Source organism: Molothrus ater, chromosome 3 (genome assembly GCF_012460135.2).
Source record: "Molothrus ater isolate BHLD 08-10-18 breed brown headed cowbird chromosome 3, BPBGC_Mater_1.1, whole genome shotgun sequence".
Taxonomy (NCBI): Eukaryota; Metazoa; Chordata; class Aves; order Passeriformes; family Icteridae; genus Molothrus; species Molothrus ater.
This window is the reverse complement of record NC_050480.2, coordinates 108875128-108891449: the sequence shown is the minus strand read 5'-3', so window position 1 is coordinate 108891449 and position 16322 is coordinate 108875128. Positions and strand designations below refer to the sequence as shown.

Below are 16322 nucleotides of genomic sequence, written 5' to 3'. Positions count from 1 at the left end.
AAGTCTACATTGCCAGCAGAGTTTGAAAAGCGTAGCAGTCTGCATGGCTCTCCCCAGGAGCAAACTAGACAGCTCAGAAAGTCAAATTTCACTTTCACTCACCATTAACAGTTTGCTCCCTTGACCATTCACTTTGTTTATCTCTGCACCACCAGCTAAAACTGTTCTAAATGAGTGAATAAATTGTTAAGGAGTAGGAGGGCACGTTACAGAAACCTGCAGCTGTGTAACAGAGGGTACTTCAGTGCAGTTGGAGGGCTGATGAAACGCACTTTGCAGTAGCTTGGTGTGTGAGACTGTGATGGCTGACTGTAGTTATCACTGTGAAGGGCAGATCCCTCTTCACTAGCTCCTCCCCAAAGGAGTTCTGTTTCATTGGTAATAAATGAGATATTGAGTAATTGTAGCAGTGAAAAGGTGCTGCATTTTGGTTGATGATTGGTAATTTCTTTGTATATGAGAACATTCACCAGCAAAGCTTTGATTTTTAAAGAAATGAGGCAAGGATTGGTGACTCAGACACTGTGGTTCTGAATTAGCCTTTATATTTTAATACTTGAGAAACTTTCATATCATATTTCATGTTGTGCACTAATATATCATTAAGTGTGGCAAAAATCAAAATATGAGAAGTTCAGTTTTTTCTTGAGCTTGGCATTCTTCACGCAGTCCTTTCTAAAAAAAAATTTGTTTTGTTGGGTTATTTTTTTTAAGGAGGTATCATTAAAAAAGCCTCAACAAGGAACTTTATGTCCCTTTTGAGAGATGTGAGCTGTCACACCTCTCCACAGTTGTGCTCAGTGGTGGAGGCCTTTGTTCTTTCTTGGTTTCAGAGGATCACAGAATGGCCTGGGCTGGAAGACACTGTGAAGATCATCTCATTCCAGTGCCTGCCATGGCAGGGACACCTTCCATATCCCAGGTTGCTCCAAGCCCTGTCCACCATAAACTTGAACACTTTCAGGGATGGGGCAGCCACAGCTTCTCTGGGCAACCTGTGCCAGAGCCTCCCCACCCTCACAGGCAACAATTTCTTCCAAATATTTAATATAATTTAATCTTCATTTTTAGGCCATTTGTGATTGGGATTCAGTGTTAAAGATTTCTTTGATGCCTTTAAAAATTCTGATAGCTATTTCATTCTTTTAGTGCCCGTATAATTTTACCCCAGGTGGAAAAATACACAAAGACTTCTGTTACCTTTGGTATTTATAAATGTTTTATACAACATTTATAACATATTAACACAGAGCTGTTCAGTTATTGGTGTTGTGTCCCAGGTGACAGAATTTTGTAATTTGTGCCACTTGTCTATTTATGGATTTTGTCTGGATTACAGTTTTATGTCTATTATTACAAGATTATGTCTATTACAAAGATTTTAATCCAGAAGTCTAGATAGTTGTAAAATGTGCAATATGATTATTTTAATAGAAATCAAAGAACTTTATCAACTCAACACCATTCCACAGATACATTTTTACTTATTTTTTTCCCCTTTGGACTTCTGAATTCTGGGTAACTAAAGCAACTCCTGGGTTCCTTCTGGCAGATCAACAGAGGCCACATGACCACTGAAGCCAAGAGGGCTGCCAAGATGGAGAAGAAGCTGAAGATCCTTCTTGGTGGTTACCAGTCTCGAGCAATGGGGCTCATCAAGCAGCTGAATGATCTGTGGGACCAGATCGAGCAGGCCCACCTGGAGCTGCGCACCTTTGAGGAGCTGAAGAAACACGAGGATGCTGCCATCCCTCGGAGACTGGAGGTGAGGTTCCAAAATCCAGTACCTGAGGTCACACACAGGCACCTTGTGGTCAAGATGTTTTTACAAGGCACGAGCTCTGACCTGTAGGAGCGTCGGGGGGTAGGACAGTCGGGACGGACGGAGACGAGAGATCCCTGAAGCCACGTGGTGGAACTTGGGGTTTATTGCAGAGGGCGTGGGTGCAGGGCCCTGCTTGGAGCTGCCAGCCACAGCTCAGAGCAGGCCTGAGAGAAGTAAAGATAGTGGTAAAGAGGATGAGAGAGAGAGAGAGAGGATGAGAGGATAAGAGAGTGAGGTTCCCATTACAATACAATAAGTCTTCTTCTGTGTTGAACATTCTAATTCTCACTAAGCAATCTAGTACAAGATACAAATCCTATAGTATTTACATACAGCCTATAAGAATCATTACATTACCATACTGTGTTACATTTTAAATCCTAAAAACTCCTCTTTGGACCCCTTCTGCCAAGCTAGTAGGGTCTGCTCTGACTTTTGGACCTGTCTGCAAGCAGAGGGTGTTGTTTCATCAAAAGGGGATTACCTTCAGCCAGCCACACCATTGTTTTCCAGTTGTTCAGTAACTAAGGTATCTCAAAGCTTGCTTTCATTTCAATCTTGCTTATAGTTTCCATATTCTCAAAATCTTTTGCCAGGCAATCATATTTATAAGGCTTTCCTGTTTCATCTTCCCCAACACTGACCTTAACAGCATGAGTTGATATCAAGTTTTTAATGCTCTCTTAAAATCATACTTTTGGCTGTTACCAGATTCATCTGTCTTTTACTTCAGTATCAAAGATTCTGTGATACACACATTAGAGGCTGGGACTAATCTGGCAGTGTGTTCTTTAACTTTAGGGTTTTTTTATTTCCTTGTGTGGTTTATTTTATAAGTCTTCTGCAATGCGTATCAGCACAAGTTTCATCTCTCTCTTGATTTGGTTTGTTTCAGTTTTAATTACTCTTAGAGCTTTAGGTAAATGTAAAACTTATCTAGAATCTCCTTCTTCCTTAAAAGCCAGCAGACTAAATGCTGGTATATACCTGAAATCACTACCTTGGAGCCACTTTTCTTAGTTTAAGGATCTCCAGGATATTCTCCTTTTATTCAGCTAATGAGACAACCTTTAATCAAGACTCAGTCCTAGGTTTGAACCAGCACCAGCCTTTCTTTCCAAGGAATAAGTGTTCACCTGAGCACAATTTTTATTGTAATGTGGTTTTCCTCCAGAACAGAGGCTTCCATTGAGGCTTAGATATTCTCAACTACTTGCTAAAAAAAGATAAAATGCATCAGTTCTTAAAACTGATTTTGTGAAGATGATTTAGATAATGCTGATAGATGTGTCTACAGACTCAGAAGTGATTAATTGATTTACTGAAAGATAACAGTTAAAACATACTAAATCACTTGATAGCTGCTAATAGCACCTGTTTTTAGTAAATGGCAAGGTTCCAATTTGAAGTCGCTCCTTTTGAAGCATTTGATCTTAACTGCTGTCAAAAACAGGGTGAGCTACCTGACATTTGAAATAAGATAACTGTGATTCTTGATACTTTACATCCACTGCTCTGTTTTACATTTTTATTTAAAGTAAGTAATTTCAGCAATGTTGTGTCTTAATTCTGAGCTCTTCCTCTGGAGGAACTAAAATACAGCCTTTGGTAATGATCTTCATGGTGGAAAACTGACTGACTGACTGGTGGAAAACTGACTGACTGACTGGTTGTTTGATGATGTTTTCCTTACAGTGTCTGAAGGAAGATGTGCAGCGACAGCAGGAGAGAGAAAAGGAACTCCAGCAGCGATTTGCTGACTTCATGTTGGATAAAGAGACTTTTCAAGCAAAGTATTAAAGCGCAAAATTCCATCTGTCACTGATGCAACATTTCTAAAGTGTGCAGATACTTCTCCAGCAGCTTTTGCCAGCAGTTGCAGAAATCAGGTGTAGTCTGCTGTTTCCATCCATCTTGTCAAGTTTTGTTCCTTCAATGGACTATTTCAAATGCTCTAGGTATGAATAGCTCTGGCCAGTGTTAAAAATGGGATTGAAATGTCCAAAATTTTATTGAAAGAAAAGAAAAATCACTCTGGTATGATTTTAGCCATGTCTTCATTTGCTAGGGTTATCACATTATTCCTAGTGTTTTACCAGTCTTAAGACCTGTAAGATACATGCAGAATAATGTCTTTTGAATAAATCTGGAATGTTAAAAAACAATGAAGTAATAATGTCTGTCTTTTGACTAAAATTGAATCTTCACCTACCCCTGCCCTCCTTTGTTTTTCTGGTCTTCCCTTCCCCCTGCTGCTGCCTTTATTTTCCATGAATGATTTGTAATAGGAATTACCTGTTCAGGATAGTTGATGTCCAGATAATAAATACCATGTTCCCAACTCTTCTCTGTGCCTGTGAATAAACACTCCCAGCTTTATCTAGGTGCTCTAATGGTCATACTGGCACAATCTCCCCATCCTGGACCCATGCAGAGATAAATTTTATAAAGACACCCAGCATGGCCTAATACCTAATGGAACCATAGATTTCAGTAGAAAATGTACTGTTAAATTTTCTAAGTATTAATTTTTATAAATCATCTACTACTTTGTGGCCCATGGTGTGGGGTAGGAAAGAAGGTCTGTGTTTTCTCCTCCTTTCACCACATCCCAACAGGATTTAAGTGTCTCATTGCTTTGTCTTGAAGGGTAAGGATAGAATTATGGAAAGGTGGGAATGTGCCTACACTTTGGGTTTTTTGAGCTATAGTTTGTGGAAAGGCACAGGGAAAAAGACAAAACTGTTGTTAACAGCATAAAATTCAGCAATTAAATACATCCAGTAACATGCATCGTGCAATTTTGCTTGGATAGATTTGAAATTTAGATGGGGATTTTGCTGTCTGGAATTTTACCAGATTGCAGTGTCATTTTGCTTTGGCTTTGGAAATGTTACTGGGGAACACTGTCAGGGCTGTGCCTGTGTAGCTCTGTCAATGCCATCCATAGAGGTTAATGATTATCAGATTTTTTAAAATGTAACCTGGGTGAGTCCTGCTGTCACTGACAGGAGTAGGGACACAGCCAGCCTTGGAATAGCTTTCCCTTTACTCACCAGGACATCATTCTTCTGAAGTATTAATGCAATTATAGACTACATTCTTCTAAAAATGTGTTAAATATTTAACTAAGCCAGAACACATCTGGAATGAAGTATTAAGCATCAATCTTGCAGCATATGGGGTATTTTAGCTCGGATGGTTATACCCAAAAGGAAAAATCATGTCAGTTCTTGTGGTTGTGTGGTAGCTGCAGATATTAACAGAGAAACCCTTGTAGGTTTACCAATACCACAACTACAATTGTTTCTTTTCTTTTTAGGGCTGCAGCAGAGCCTCTTTGATGTGCCTGTATTTTTGACAGCTTTGGAGCTAGACAGGTATTCAAACTCTGCCTTAAATTGTTTAAATGAAAAATTCAGAAGGACTGATCAGTCACAAAAGACTTTTCTTTCTTGAAATGTATGCAATTAACCAGTCATTAATTGCAGCAGGCACGAGGTGGTTCTATTTGAGAAGTATCTGCAGGTGGTTTGCTCAGTGTTTCTGTAGTACAGTTTGTTCACACAACACTTAAGCAAGTTCACAGTTTTCCCTGTCTTTAACCAGAGTTTTTGTTCTGCAGTTTCTATCTCAGTAATGAAAGAAAACTAATAAAGTCTTTCCTTAGTTAGAGCTTGGCTGTGCCCTGCTTTTGCTTTTTACCTGCCCTCAGCTGCCTGCTCTAGGGCAGCCAGTGACAGATCTGCTGAAATTGCCCCAAAAACTTCACACAGGGTGCTCTGTGCATTTGTTGGTTCCAGAATGGTGTGAATGGAGCAGCAGAGCCTGGATAAAACATCCTGAGATCATTCAGGTGTGGGATCTTAAACTGGAGTGCTCAGGAAATCTGTCCAAGCAAATTTGGATGCTGGTAGATGCCAGTGCTTCCAGCTGCAGGTGATGATGGAGCTGGGGCTTGCCAGATCTATTTCTTGGGCTTAGGCCCAATTTGTGTCCTGAACAGCACTCCCTGAATCTCTGTCTAAATGGCTCTGTAGCTGAATGCAGATGTTTGTTGGACACAAGAGTGACCAGCACACCTTTGCAACAAATTTTTATTTTAAAATTCTGAAGCCGGCCACTGATTTGATCTTTCTTTCCAGGAACAATAATAAGTATAACCATAAACAATGCAAATTTGTGAACATTTCACTACAGTGGGGAAGCTCTAACCTGTGTGACAGAGGTGGGATGGGGGCTGTGCTGTGTGTGTTAACAATTATTTTGAGAATTATTTAACATTCTCCCCGAGAAATTCCTCCATTTCCATTCAGCATGCCAAAATATATCTGCAAGCCTTTAAATAATTTCAGCTGCTGATTTTCCTCCCTTCCTGGAATCAAACTTGGCATTTATGTATTGGATCAATCCCATAGCTGGAGCCTGCTTCAAAGTCTGTGGAGTTGATAAGGCTGTCATTTACTTCAATTGACTTGGATTCCAGTACCTGGGAAAGCCAAGGGGACTAAATTATAACAGCTGGGTGTCTCATCCATACCCAGCAGATAACAGAGATCCTGAGCTCAGGGTAAGGGGGAGACTCCTCAGAGGCAAAGGAGCTTCCCTGTGAGAAATCCAACAGAGCTGAAGCCAGCTCTTCCGAACCTGGCAAATCTCCAGAGAAAAAAGCACTGTGTAACACTGTAATTAGTCACGGCAGCCAGCGGTGGCCAAGACACACCAGAGCTCTCTGGCTGCCTTAAAAAGACACTTCCAGTGCCAACAGGAGCATCTTGTCTTTGCCTGTTGCTGCTTGTTTGCCTTTTGCACCCTTGTTTGCTGAGACAAGCATTGGGGCAGCACATTTGGGTTAAAATATGTTCATCCAGCTCAATTGTCCAATCCCCTGTCCAGACGTGAGTTGGGCCACATTTCCAGGCAGGAAGTGCAAGTGATGGTGGAAGTGGGGCAGAATAGGGTCCAAAGAGGGGCAGTGGAGCTGGGGAAGGCTCTGGAGCACAAGGGAGCAGCTGAGGGAGCTGTGGGGGTCTCAGCCTGGAGAAAAGGAGGCTCAGGGAGGACTTTCTGGCTCTTCACAACTCCCTGGCAGGAGGAGGCAGCCAGGTGGTGGTCAGGCTCTTCTCCCTGGTAACCAGTGATAGGGCAAGAAGAAATAGCCTCAAATTACACCAAGAAGGGCTAACTTGGATATTGGAAAATATTTCTTCATTGAAAGGGTGATCAGGCATTGAAATGGGCTGCACAGGAAAGCAGAGCAGTGACCACCCCTGGAAGTGTTCAAAAAACATGTAGATGTGGTGCTTAGAGACCTGGTTTAGCTTTGGGCTTGGCAATGCTGGGTTAATGTTTGTACTTGATGATCTTAGAGGTCTTTTCCGACCTTAATGATTCTGTGATTGCTTCTGTCAGAGGATGTCCCACTTCATTGTCTGCCTAAAGTGAGTGTGAAACATGGGCTGGGTGCTCCAGGGCCAGTAGCTGACATGAGGTAACTACCCACAATTAAGTCCCTGACAGACTCAGCTGGATCTGTGCCCCTGATGAAAACTCTGGAAATTCATTGTTTTTTGTCATCATGGCCGGAGCATAGATTTCTAAATAAAATGCATAAAAACCCATGTTTGAACTTTCGTTTTGGCTGCAGACTTGCTAACAGTATCATAAACCAGTGTGTGAACTTTGGCTTGCCTTCAGTATCCTCGGTCAGTGATGTTGCTGGAGAAGAGAGATTATTGTGGTCTGGACTTAATCTGCCTCACATTCATCTCTGGAATCCAGCTTGCAGTTATCTTCCATAATGTGGGTTCAAAGCAACACCTGTCTCCCAAGCAGGATTTAAAAGAGGAGTATCAAATAGCATTTCCCCCATTTTCCTAGCTGAGTGAAAAGCACATTGAAAAATAGCCAGATACTCATCTCAAGGCAGAGTGTCCTTGTAACTGATTCCAGACCTGTGTGCTCTGCCTTTCCAGGGCTCCAGTTTCTACCTTTCCTTACCAACAAAAAATACCTGGTTCTGCTGATCTTGAAGACTTGCACTGACATTAGGAGTGAGATCAGACCCTGAAAAAGACTTCAAAAGACACATTCGACACATATCTAAGCCAATGCAGCCCTGTATCTCCCCTAAACACATGCAATTGTCTCACCCTCTGAAAGTTCCACAGTAAGCACTTTTGAGACTTTAATAATGTTGAAGCAAAGGGGAGTAGCTGTGGATAAAAAAAAAGAGGAGCTTAACTTTTTTGGTTACATGCAACTTTGGTTGTATGACTTTAGGTGAGTCATCTCCCCTTCAGCAAGCCTCATTAGCTTTTTATGTATTTAAATGAGGTGGCTTTAACCAATTCCTGCTGCCTCAGGGATGACTGTGATGCACACAGTAGGTGAAAAGGTAAAGAAGTGGGTATGGCAGAGTTTTACAGCATCATTGCTGCTGGTGTGATTACTCATAGTGGGTCTGATTGTTTGCCAGTTGTTGGGGGTGTTGTCTGGGTTTACTGTGATTCATTGCGAGAAGCCTTAGTGTCAGGGTTAGAAAAGTCTTGTTTCAAGTCAAAAGTTTTTCACAGATCAGATTAGACAGGGTCTGCCTCATTCAATGACTTTCAGGTTTCCAAGTCACAGCCCTGGTGCTGATGTGTTTGGATTCCTCAAGGATTCCTCAAAGGAAGTGCAAGTTCATCTTTTAGGATCATTTATGTGCATTGGAAGCATTTAGGAATTGCAACACAAGGAAACACAGACTGTTTTGTTATTTATTCACTTCATACATCACATCTTTTGCCAAGTACATGCTACTGGTAAATGCCTCACAGGATCAGACAGATGTGTGTTAGGTTCCCCTCTTCCACCTTCTCCCTCTCCCCTCCCAGGACAGAAATGTGGGGTCTATTTTGTATAATTATCAGGCCAGTAGCAATTTTAAGTGTGTTATGCAGCTTAGGTGAGACTGTGGCCCCAGTGAATTCAATGGGAGATTTGGCTTCAGCTTCAATAGAGCTGAGATCTCTCCTCTCCTCTCCTCTCCTCTCCTCTCCTCTCCTCTCCTCTCCTCTCCTCTCCTCTCCTCTCCTCTCCTCTCCTCTCCTCTCCTCTCCTCTCCTCTCCTCTCCTCTCCTCTCCTCTCCTCTCCTCTCCTCTCCTCTCCTCTCCTCTGATGAGCCTTTCTGTGAGGAGAAGAGAGATCCTCTTTTGAAAAATAGTCATGAATGCTTAATAAAGCTGAATGAGCCAGCCAGGATTACATTTTTAGCTCCATAGCCAGCAAAATCTATTCCAGAACTAATTCTGATTAAAAGAATCCACTGGTTGAACCTCAGACACAAAGGCACCCCTGGAGTAATTCAACTGTATGATATATTTATTTTTAAAAAAACCTAATTATTGCATTGATCTTTGTAATATCTGGCTCTTGTGTAAAACATTGATTTCAAAGCTGTCTCTCTCTTATCTATAATTATTCAGGAATTATCTTAGGGCTTGGGCAGGGCCATCTCTGTAGCTGGGTCTTAAAAAAAGAGTGAGTTTACTGACCACATTAATTAGGCTCCATGGCAGACCATAAAATAACTATAAATAAAAGTTAAATTGTTCCTTAGATTGTGTTCCCCCGCTTTTTTTCTTAATTCTGACTCAACCAAATGAATCTCTAGCACAGAACAGGCTTCTCCCTCCTTGATCTATGCTCATGCCAAGTGCTTCCAAGGGTCTGGGAAGAGGTAGGGTCTTTCATAAGAAAGGTGGAGAACCCAGATATTTATAAGACCCTGAACTCTGAAAGTCACCTCCCTGTTCCAGCTGGTTTATTCAAAGATATTCTCCCTTCAGACTGCTGCTTCTACATCCTTAGCTCATCCTGGCTCCAACAGTGACCTCCAGGGTTTTTGTTCCCCATTTTCCTGGTGCTTTAGTGGCAAAGAGACAGTGCTGATCATCTTGCTTCAAGTTCAGAGGAAAACAAGACAAAACCAGGAACAGCAGTTTGGTGGGAACACCCATGAGGTGCTTTCACCCCACATAATAAATGGTTGGGCATTTCTTTAGAGGGCCCTGAGCAGTTTCTGTCCCTGTTGCCGCAGATTTAAGTCACACAACTGTGTCATTTTACTATGACAAAGTGCATCCCGCCCTTTCTGGGAGAGATGCCAAACTTTCAGCCTGTCATGGATTGGAAGGTCTGGACCTTTGGTCCCACTTTTGCCAGTCCCTGAGATCAGCCCTCCCCCAGCATCACTGTGTTGCCTGGAAAACACCCAAATTCTGGTGAAGGCAGAATTTTTTGTCTCTGGTTTCCTGCATGGTCACTAGAGAGGAAGATGGGAGTATCTGGCCACTTTCTACCTCATGGAAGGATTATACAGCAGGGAAAAAACTATTTTATGTATTTAATATTTGCTATAGCACATCCTGTGGATTTTATAGAGTCATAGAATCATTAAGGTTGGAAAAAACCTCTAAGATCATCAAGTCCAACCTGCACCACAGTCATGTTCACCACTAAACCATGTCCTACAGTGCTACACCCACACAATTTCTGAACACTTCCAGGGATTGTGACTCCTCCACTGCCCTGAGCAGGCTGTTGCAGTGTCTGACCACCTTTGCTATGAAGAAATTTTTCCAAATGTCTACTCTAAACCTCCCCTGTGGTGCAACTTGTGGCCATTTTATATGCCATTAATAATGGCAATGTTACCAAAGTCCAGGGGAAAAAAAAAAGGGTCCTTGAACCTACAATCAATATAAAATATCCCACCTAATCCTAAATCACATTAAGCTGGGAGTGAACTTAATCATGTGGGTGAGGATAGAACAGTGAATTTATTTCCTAGCAGGTCCTGTAATGTGTTGTTAGCAGCAGAACAACCCCTCCAGCTCTGCATTTAACTTCCTTTCATTGCAGATGCCTTTTGGTTAACAGCAAGGATCTGATTTAATTTTACAGCTACCCGGTGACCACAGGATGGGGATTGTGCATCACCAGAGAATGCACAAACGTCTGCCTGCCTCCCCTTCTTCCAGCAGGACTGAGGCATGGCAGGAGCACAGCCAAGCCCATGTGGCTGTGACTGTAATTGAAAAAAACTGCTGAATCAGCCAGAAGGACAAGGGTTCACAGAGGAGCTTGGGCCAGGCAGACACATGGCCTTGGAAGCACCAAGCAAAAAGTGACCACAAATAGTGGCATGGCCAGGAGAGGTTGAGGGACGTCAGCTGGGTGGGAGGCACCTTCCTACCCACGAGGACAGTGGTTTACATCTTCTTCAGGAGAGGAAGAGGAGGGGCAGGCACTGATCTCTTCACTGGTGACCAGTGACAGGACCCGAGGGAATGGCCTGACGTTGTGTCTGGGGAGGTTTAGGTTGGATATTAGGAGAAGGTTCCTCACTCAGAGGGTGGCTGGGCACTGAACATGATCCCCAGGGAAATGGTCACAGCCCCAAACCTGACAGAACTCAAGGAACATTTGGACAGTGCTCTCAGGCACAGAGTGGACTCCAAACCCAGAGTCAGGCTTCAGAAGGCAGGCAGCAGCACGGATCAGCCTTTCCCCACCCATCCCCTTGGTTTGGGGAGCAGGAGCCCGGGAACAGCTGCACAGCGGCTGGGAGCATGTCACAGCACACAGCTGGAAGCAGTTTTCCTGCTCAGCAGAGGCTGAGCACAGCTTCCAAGCCCCAGGGTGGAAGGAGGATACTGCAGGGAAGCGGGGCAAGGCGGAGGAAGGGAGGGAGACAAGAAGCTGTAATGAAGTGCACACATGTGCATGTGTGAAGGAACGACCTGACACACAAGATGTGTGCCAGCAAAATTTAAAAAAAATAATAAAAAGTGAGTCCTGATACTTCTCTGGTCATGTAACACGTGCAGGGCTGACCTCAGATGCCTTCTGTCTGGCATCACCACACTCCCAGGGATGATGGGACTCAGGTGACGTATTTGGTCTTTGGCCATCTCTGGCTCAAGCTCCTCAACAGACAACTTGGCCCAGTAAATAACAAGAGAAGGGACAAGCACAGCTGGAAGAGAATCATCATCATCATCATCATCATCATCATCATCATCATCATCATCATCATCATCATCATCATCATCATCATCATCACTCTCTGCTGCTGAGCAGTGCCTGGACCAGGAGCTGCCCAATTTTGCACTGTAGCAACAAGGCACTCAACTTCTCTTCACCTCTTCCCAAGCCAGGCAGGCAAGAACACATCAAGGAAGAGGTTGGGAGACTTCAGTCAGATTTGTCTTTGTTTATTAGATCCAGTCACTGTTAAATGAAAAATATCTGAGCAGTCCTCAGGCCTGGGTGTGGAGTCCAGAGCTGCTCTCTGCTTGCTGGCTGTCCCTCTGAGGTCACAGGGAGCTGTGTGCAGGACATGGCCATGTCTGGAGCTGCTGAGGTCACTTGGTCTGTTCAGCTCTGGGAAGAGGAGACTGAGGGGAAACCTCATTGCAGTTACACCTTCCTCATGAGGGGAAGAGGAGGGGCAGGCACTGATCTTTTCTCTGTGGTGATCATTGACAGGACCTGAGGGAATGGCCTAAAGCCGGATTAGGGGAGGTTTAGGTTGGACATTAGGACAAAGTTCTTCAGCCAGGGGTGGCTGGGCACTGAACAAGCTCCCCAGGGAGTGGTCACAGCACCAAACCTGAGAGAGCTCAAGGAGCATTTGGAGAATGCTGTCAGGCAAAGGATGGGATTGCTGGGTTTGTCCTGTGCAGGGGGACAAAAGCTGGACTCAACAATCCTGGTGGGCCCCTTTGAACTCAGAATGTTCTATAATTCCGTAATTTTATGATTCAACGATTCTATGATCTGTGCCAAGAAACTAAGCCACACCTATCCCTGTCTCTTGCATGGATTATGCCCATGACCTTATTAAATTGGTTCTCCCAGGATGATAGCTATGTCAGAAATTTGCCCTGGCCTCTGCTAACATCTGAGGAAAGCCTAGGAATCCATGCTGCAAAGGGAGCACACAACAGAGACCCTGGGTTCAGCACACCTGGTGACACATGTGTGTCATGTTTATGTATTTCATGCTTATTATAGCACATCCTGTGGATTTTTATAGAATCACAGAATCGTGAAGGTTGGAAAAGACCTCTAAGATCATCAAGTCCAACCATCAACCCAGCACCACAATCATGTTCACCACAAAACCGTGTCCCACAGCGCCACTTCCACACAATTTCTGAACACTTCCAGGGATGGTGGCTACACCACTGCCCTGGGCAGCCTGTTCCAGTGTCTGACCACCCCTTCTATGAAGAAATTTTTCCAAAGGTCTACTCTAAACCTCCTGAGGTGCAACTTGGGACCATTTCCTCTTGTCTTGTCCCTTGTTCTCTGTGAGCAGAGTCTGACCCCCATCTGGCTGCACCCTCCTGTCAGGGAGTTATGGAGAATCAGAAGGTCCCCCCAAGCCTCCTTTTCTCCAGGCTGAGCCCCTTTCCCAGCTCCCTCAGCTGCTCCTCCTCAGACCTGTGCTCCAGAGCCTTCCCCAGCTCCATTCCCTTCCCTGGATATGCTCCAGCCCCTCAATGTCTGTCTTGTCATGAAAGGCCCAAAACTAGACCCAGGATTTGAGGTGTGGGCTCAGTCCACAGCCCACAGCAGGACAGCCTCCCCTGAGCCACATCTATGTGTCCCTAAAGGCAGTGCCAGGCACTGGCTTCCCTGGCTGTGCAAATACCACAGAGGGATTGAAGATACCATCAGGTCATTTTTCAAAATCATATCTCTTCTTCTACACTGAGGCTAGAAAATGGCAAATAAGATGCAGGATTTGGCTCCACATTGTTCACTGTTGTCATGACTCATGAGTTATTTTTATCTTTTCTGTAACAGAACAAATGGCTGCAGTAATTAATCTCTGTTCTGACAATGGCCTGGCCAAAACACATGATGTTTTTGCAGACAGTGTAAGAAGAGAAGCACAAAACATCATGTGTGTGAGTCAGTATTTTAAATATTTTCCTTAGGTTTGCTTTTTTATATGCTTTAAAATATGCTTATGTACTGCACTCAATGTATTAAATAAAGTTAAAAGGAGCAACAAGTGCTGTTGCACAGGTTAGCTGCACAGATATAAATCTCTGTTTTGAAGCTCAACCACATGTGAAACAAGGTCTAATCAAATCATGGCAACAGCAAAATTAATTTGAGTCTTTTCAAGGGGATCCAATCCCAGTGGAGGATTTTACTTTGCCAAGCTCCTTCCAACTTTATTGGATGATAATTATTTCTGTAGAAAGAAATGTTGCAATCAAACGTTCTCCCAACAGTACTTTTGTTTTCTGCAGAGCTGGTTGAGCAATGAAAAGATTTATTAGTGGAGAATGTATTAACGAGGAATTTGTGGAGAAACAACCAAAAAACCAGTGAGTGGAATTTCCACGAAATATCTCCAGGGTGTGAGTTTGCCAAGCACAGTTTGCAGATACCCAGCGCTCCCTGTGGAGTAACAATCATACCCCAAACTCTGTAAACAAGTATTTTTACCACCCAGAATGCCTAAGGGGGAATACCAGTCCACAGTAGGATCACAGAATCACAGAATGGTTTCAGCTGGAAGGGGCCTTTGAGATATCTTATTCCAACCCCTGCCATGGGCAGGGACACCTTCCTCTATCCCAAGTTGCTCCAAGCCTTGTCCAACCTGCCCTTGAATAATCCAGATCTACAGACCCCAATTCATCTGTGAGCCCAAAAGAGTAAGAACTTCATCTTCTGAGTTCAGGCTGCCCCTAATTGTTGGCTGAACTAAAAAACTGCTCATGCCATAAACATAAATTATGGTTTCTTGTCCCTTCCTATGAAGCTCCACGTTCTCATGGTCAAGAGGATATGAACCAGACAAGCCTTACACAGACTTACACAAACACATGCTAAAATAAGAAATATCCATTTTCCATACCCATTATTCACCATCTGAAGAGTCCTGCCATCCTTCTATTTAATAGATTTTTCATTGCCATGATCCATTCAATAAGACAATAATCAGGCTTGTCCATAATCACTTGAAGCCTGTTGCCCAACAGGATATTTGTATTATTACCATCATTTTTGTGATCTTGGGGAAAACATCCTCCAAGTCTCTTGTAGCAGCAAATCTGCTGCTTTTGCTTTCTTCAGACTTTGTAAAAGTGAGAGGAAAGCTTGTTTATGGCATTAATTAAGCCTTTCATTTTTGTTCATCAAATCAAATAATCTTTTCTAAAGTTGTCTTTTTTCCCCACCTATAGGAAAAAAATGCAGGCTACATATCCAGGTTCTTCCAGGGCTGGAATACCTGTATTTGTGTTGAAGATAAAGTGACAAATTCCTCTTCTTTGTAATTTGCAGAGAGTTTGGACTGATGTATTTTCTAGAGTTTCATGGAACTGATGTGTTTGATAGAATTCAGGGGATATTTTTGAACCGTTAAAGGAAAATACACAAGTATTTCCTGAATTTGTTTCTTCTTATCCCATAGTTTACATGAACTATTCAGCAAAGGGAAGCAAAAGCTGAGCTTCCACCAAACCCAGACCAAAGCAGAGCTTCTGGTAGAAACCATGTTGGGATTAAATGATTTCCTTTGGTTTCCATCCAAATCCAAGCTGAATGTGGATTTCTGGGTTGAGTTTCACTTTGAATTTTTGGTTTTATTCAGTTATGAAGAATTAAGTGAAACTTGGGAGGTTCAAACCCTCATTGAATGATCCTGAAAAACGATCTGCAAAACCCCTTGCTATGGAGTCCAATTTCATACCTTTGATCTCTGTGGATGCTGTGGGAGCAGCACCAGTGTCTCTTCCAACCTATAAAAGACAGACAAGTGAAGCCACTACATTTGTTTTAATGTAGAGCTGTTCAAGAGATAATATCCAATCTCAGTCATCACCCTGGGCCAGCTGGAAAGCAGGAAATCCCAGAATTTGCCCTTCTCCCAGACAAGGTCCATCAAAGCCAGTAGGTATCACCCTGAGCCTCCCGAAAAATACAGAGAGGAACACAACTAAGACTCTTACTGATTTTTTCCCTGGAAAGAGGAAAGAATTTACCTTTCTCAGCTCCAGCCTGTGCTGGAATCACAGGCAGTGCTCTTTGGGCTCCCCATCATGGCCAGGATGATCCATGAGATCCCATTTCAGTGGTGTAGTTGTCACTGAGCAGCACATCCCACGCGACAGGAGCAAAAGGGCAACCACTGAGCTGGTGGCCATCCAATACTGACAATTTTACTTCTGCTTATCTACCCAGCTACACTCAGGGGATTAATCCCATGTGTGCCAGCTTTGGCAGGAGAGATGGTGCAAGAACTTCCTGTCCCCACCATTTTGAATCTTCATAGCTTGTTTTTTAATGGGAGTCATTTCCATGATCTGACTTCAATCCTGACCCACACGAGGTGGTATGATGAAACTGGGGATGGGAGTAATTGCATCTCAGGCTGAGAATCTTTTGGGGAAGAAGAAGCCTTTGAAGCTACTGTCTCTC

At 43.3% G+C, this 16322-nt stretch overlaps 1 protein-coding gene across 1 annotated transcript in view; it reads left to right on the top strand.

The window, feature by feature from the left end:
• Nucleotides 1-4166, top strand: part of CDC5L (cell division cycle 5 like) — a 31846-nt gene extending 27680 nt beyond the window's left edge. The window contains exons 15-16 of the mRNA XM_036380194.2: nucleotides 1553-1765; nucleotides 3521-4166. Of these exons, the coding sequence (XP_036236087.1) occupies nucleotides 1553-1765; nucleotides 3521-3625 (318 nt within the window). The 3' untranslated portion in view covers nucleotides 3626-4166. The remainder of the gene's footprint in view (nucleotides 1-1552; nucleotides 1766-3520) is intronic.
• The last annotated feature ends 12156 nt before the right edge of the window (nucleotides 4167-16322 follow it).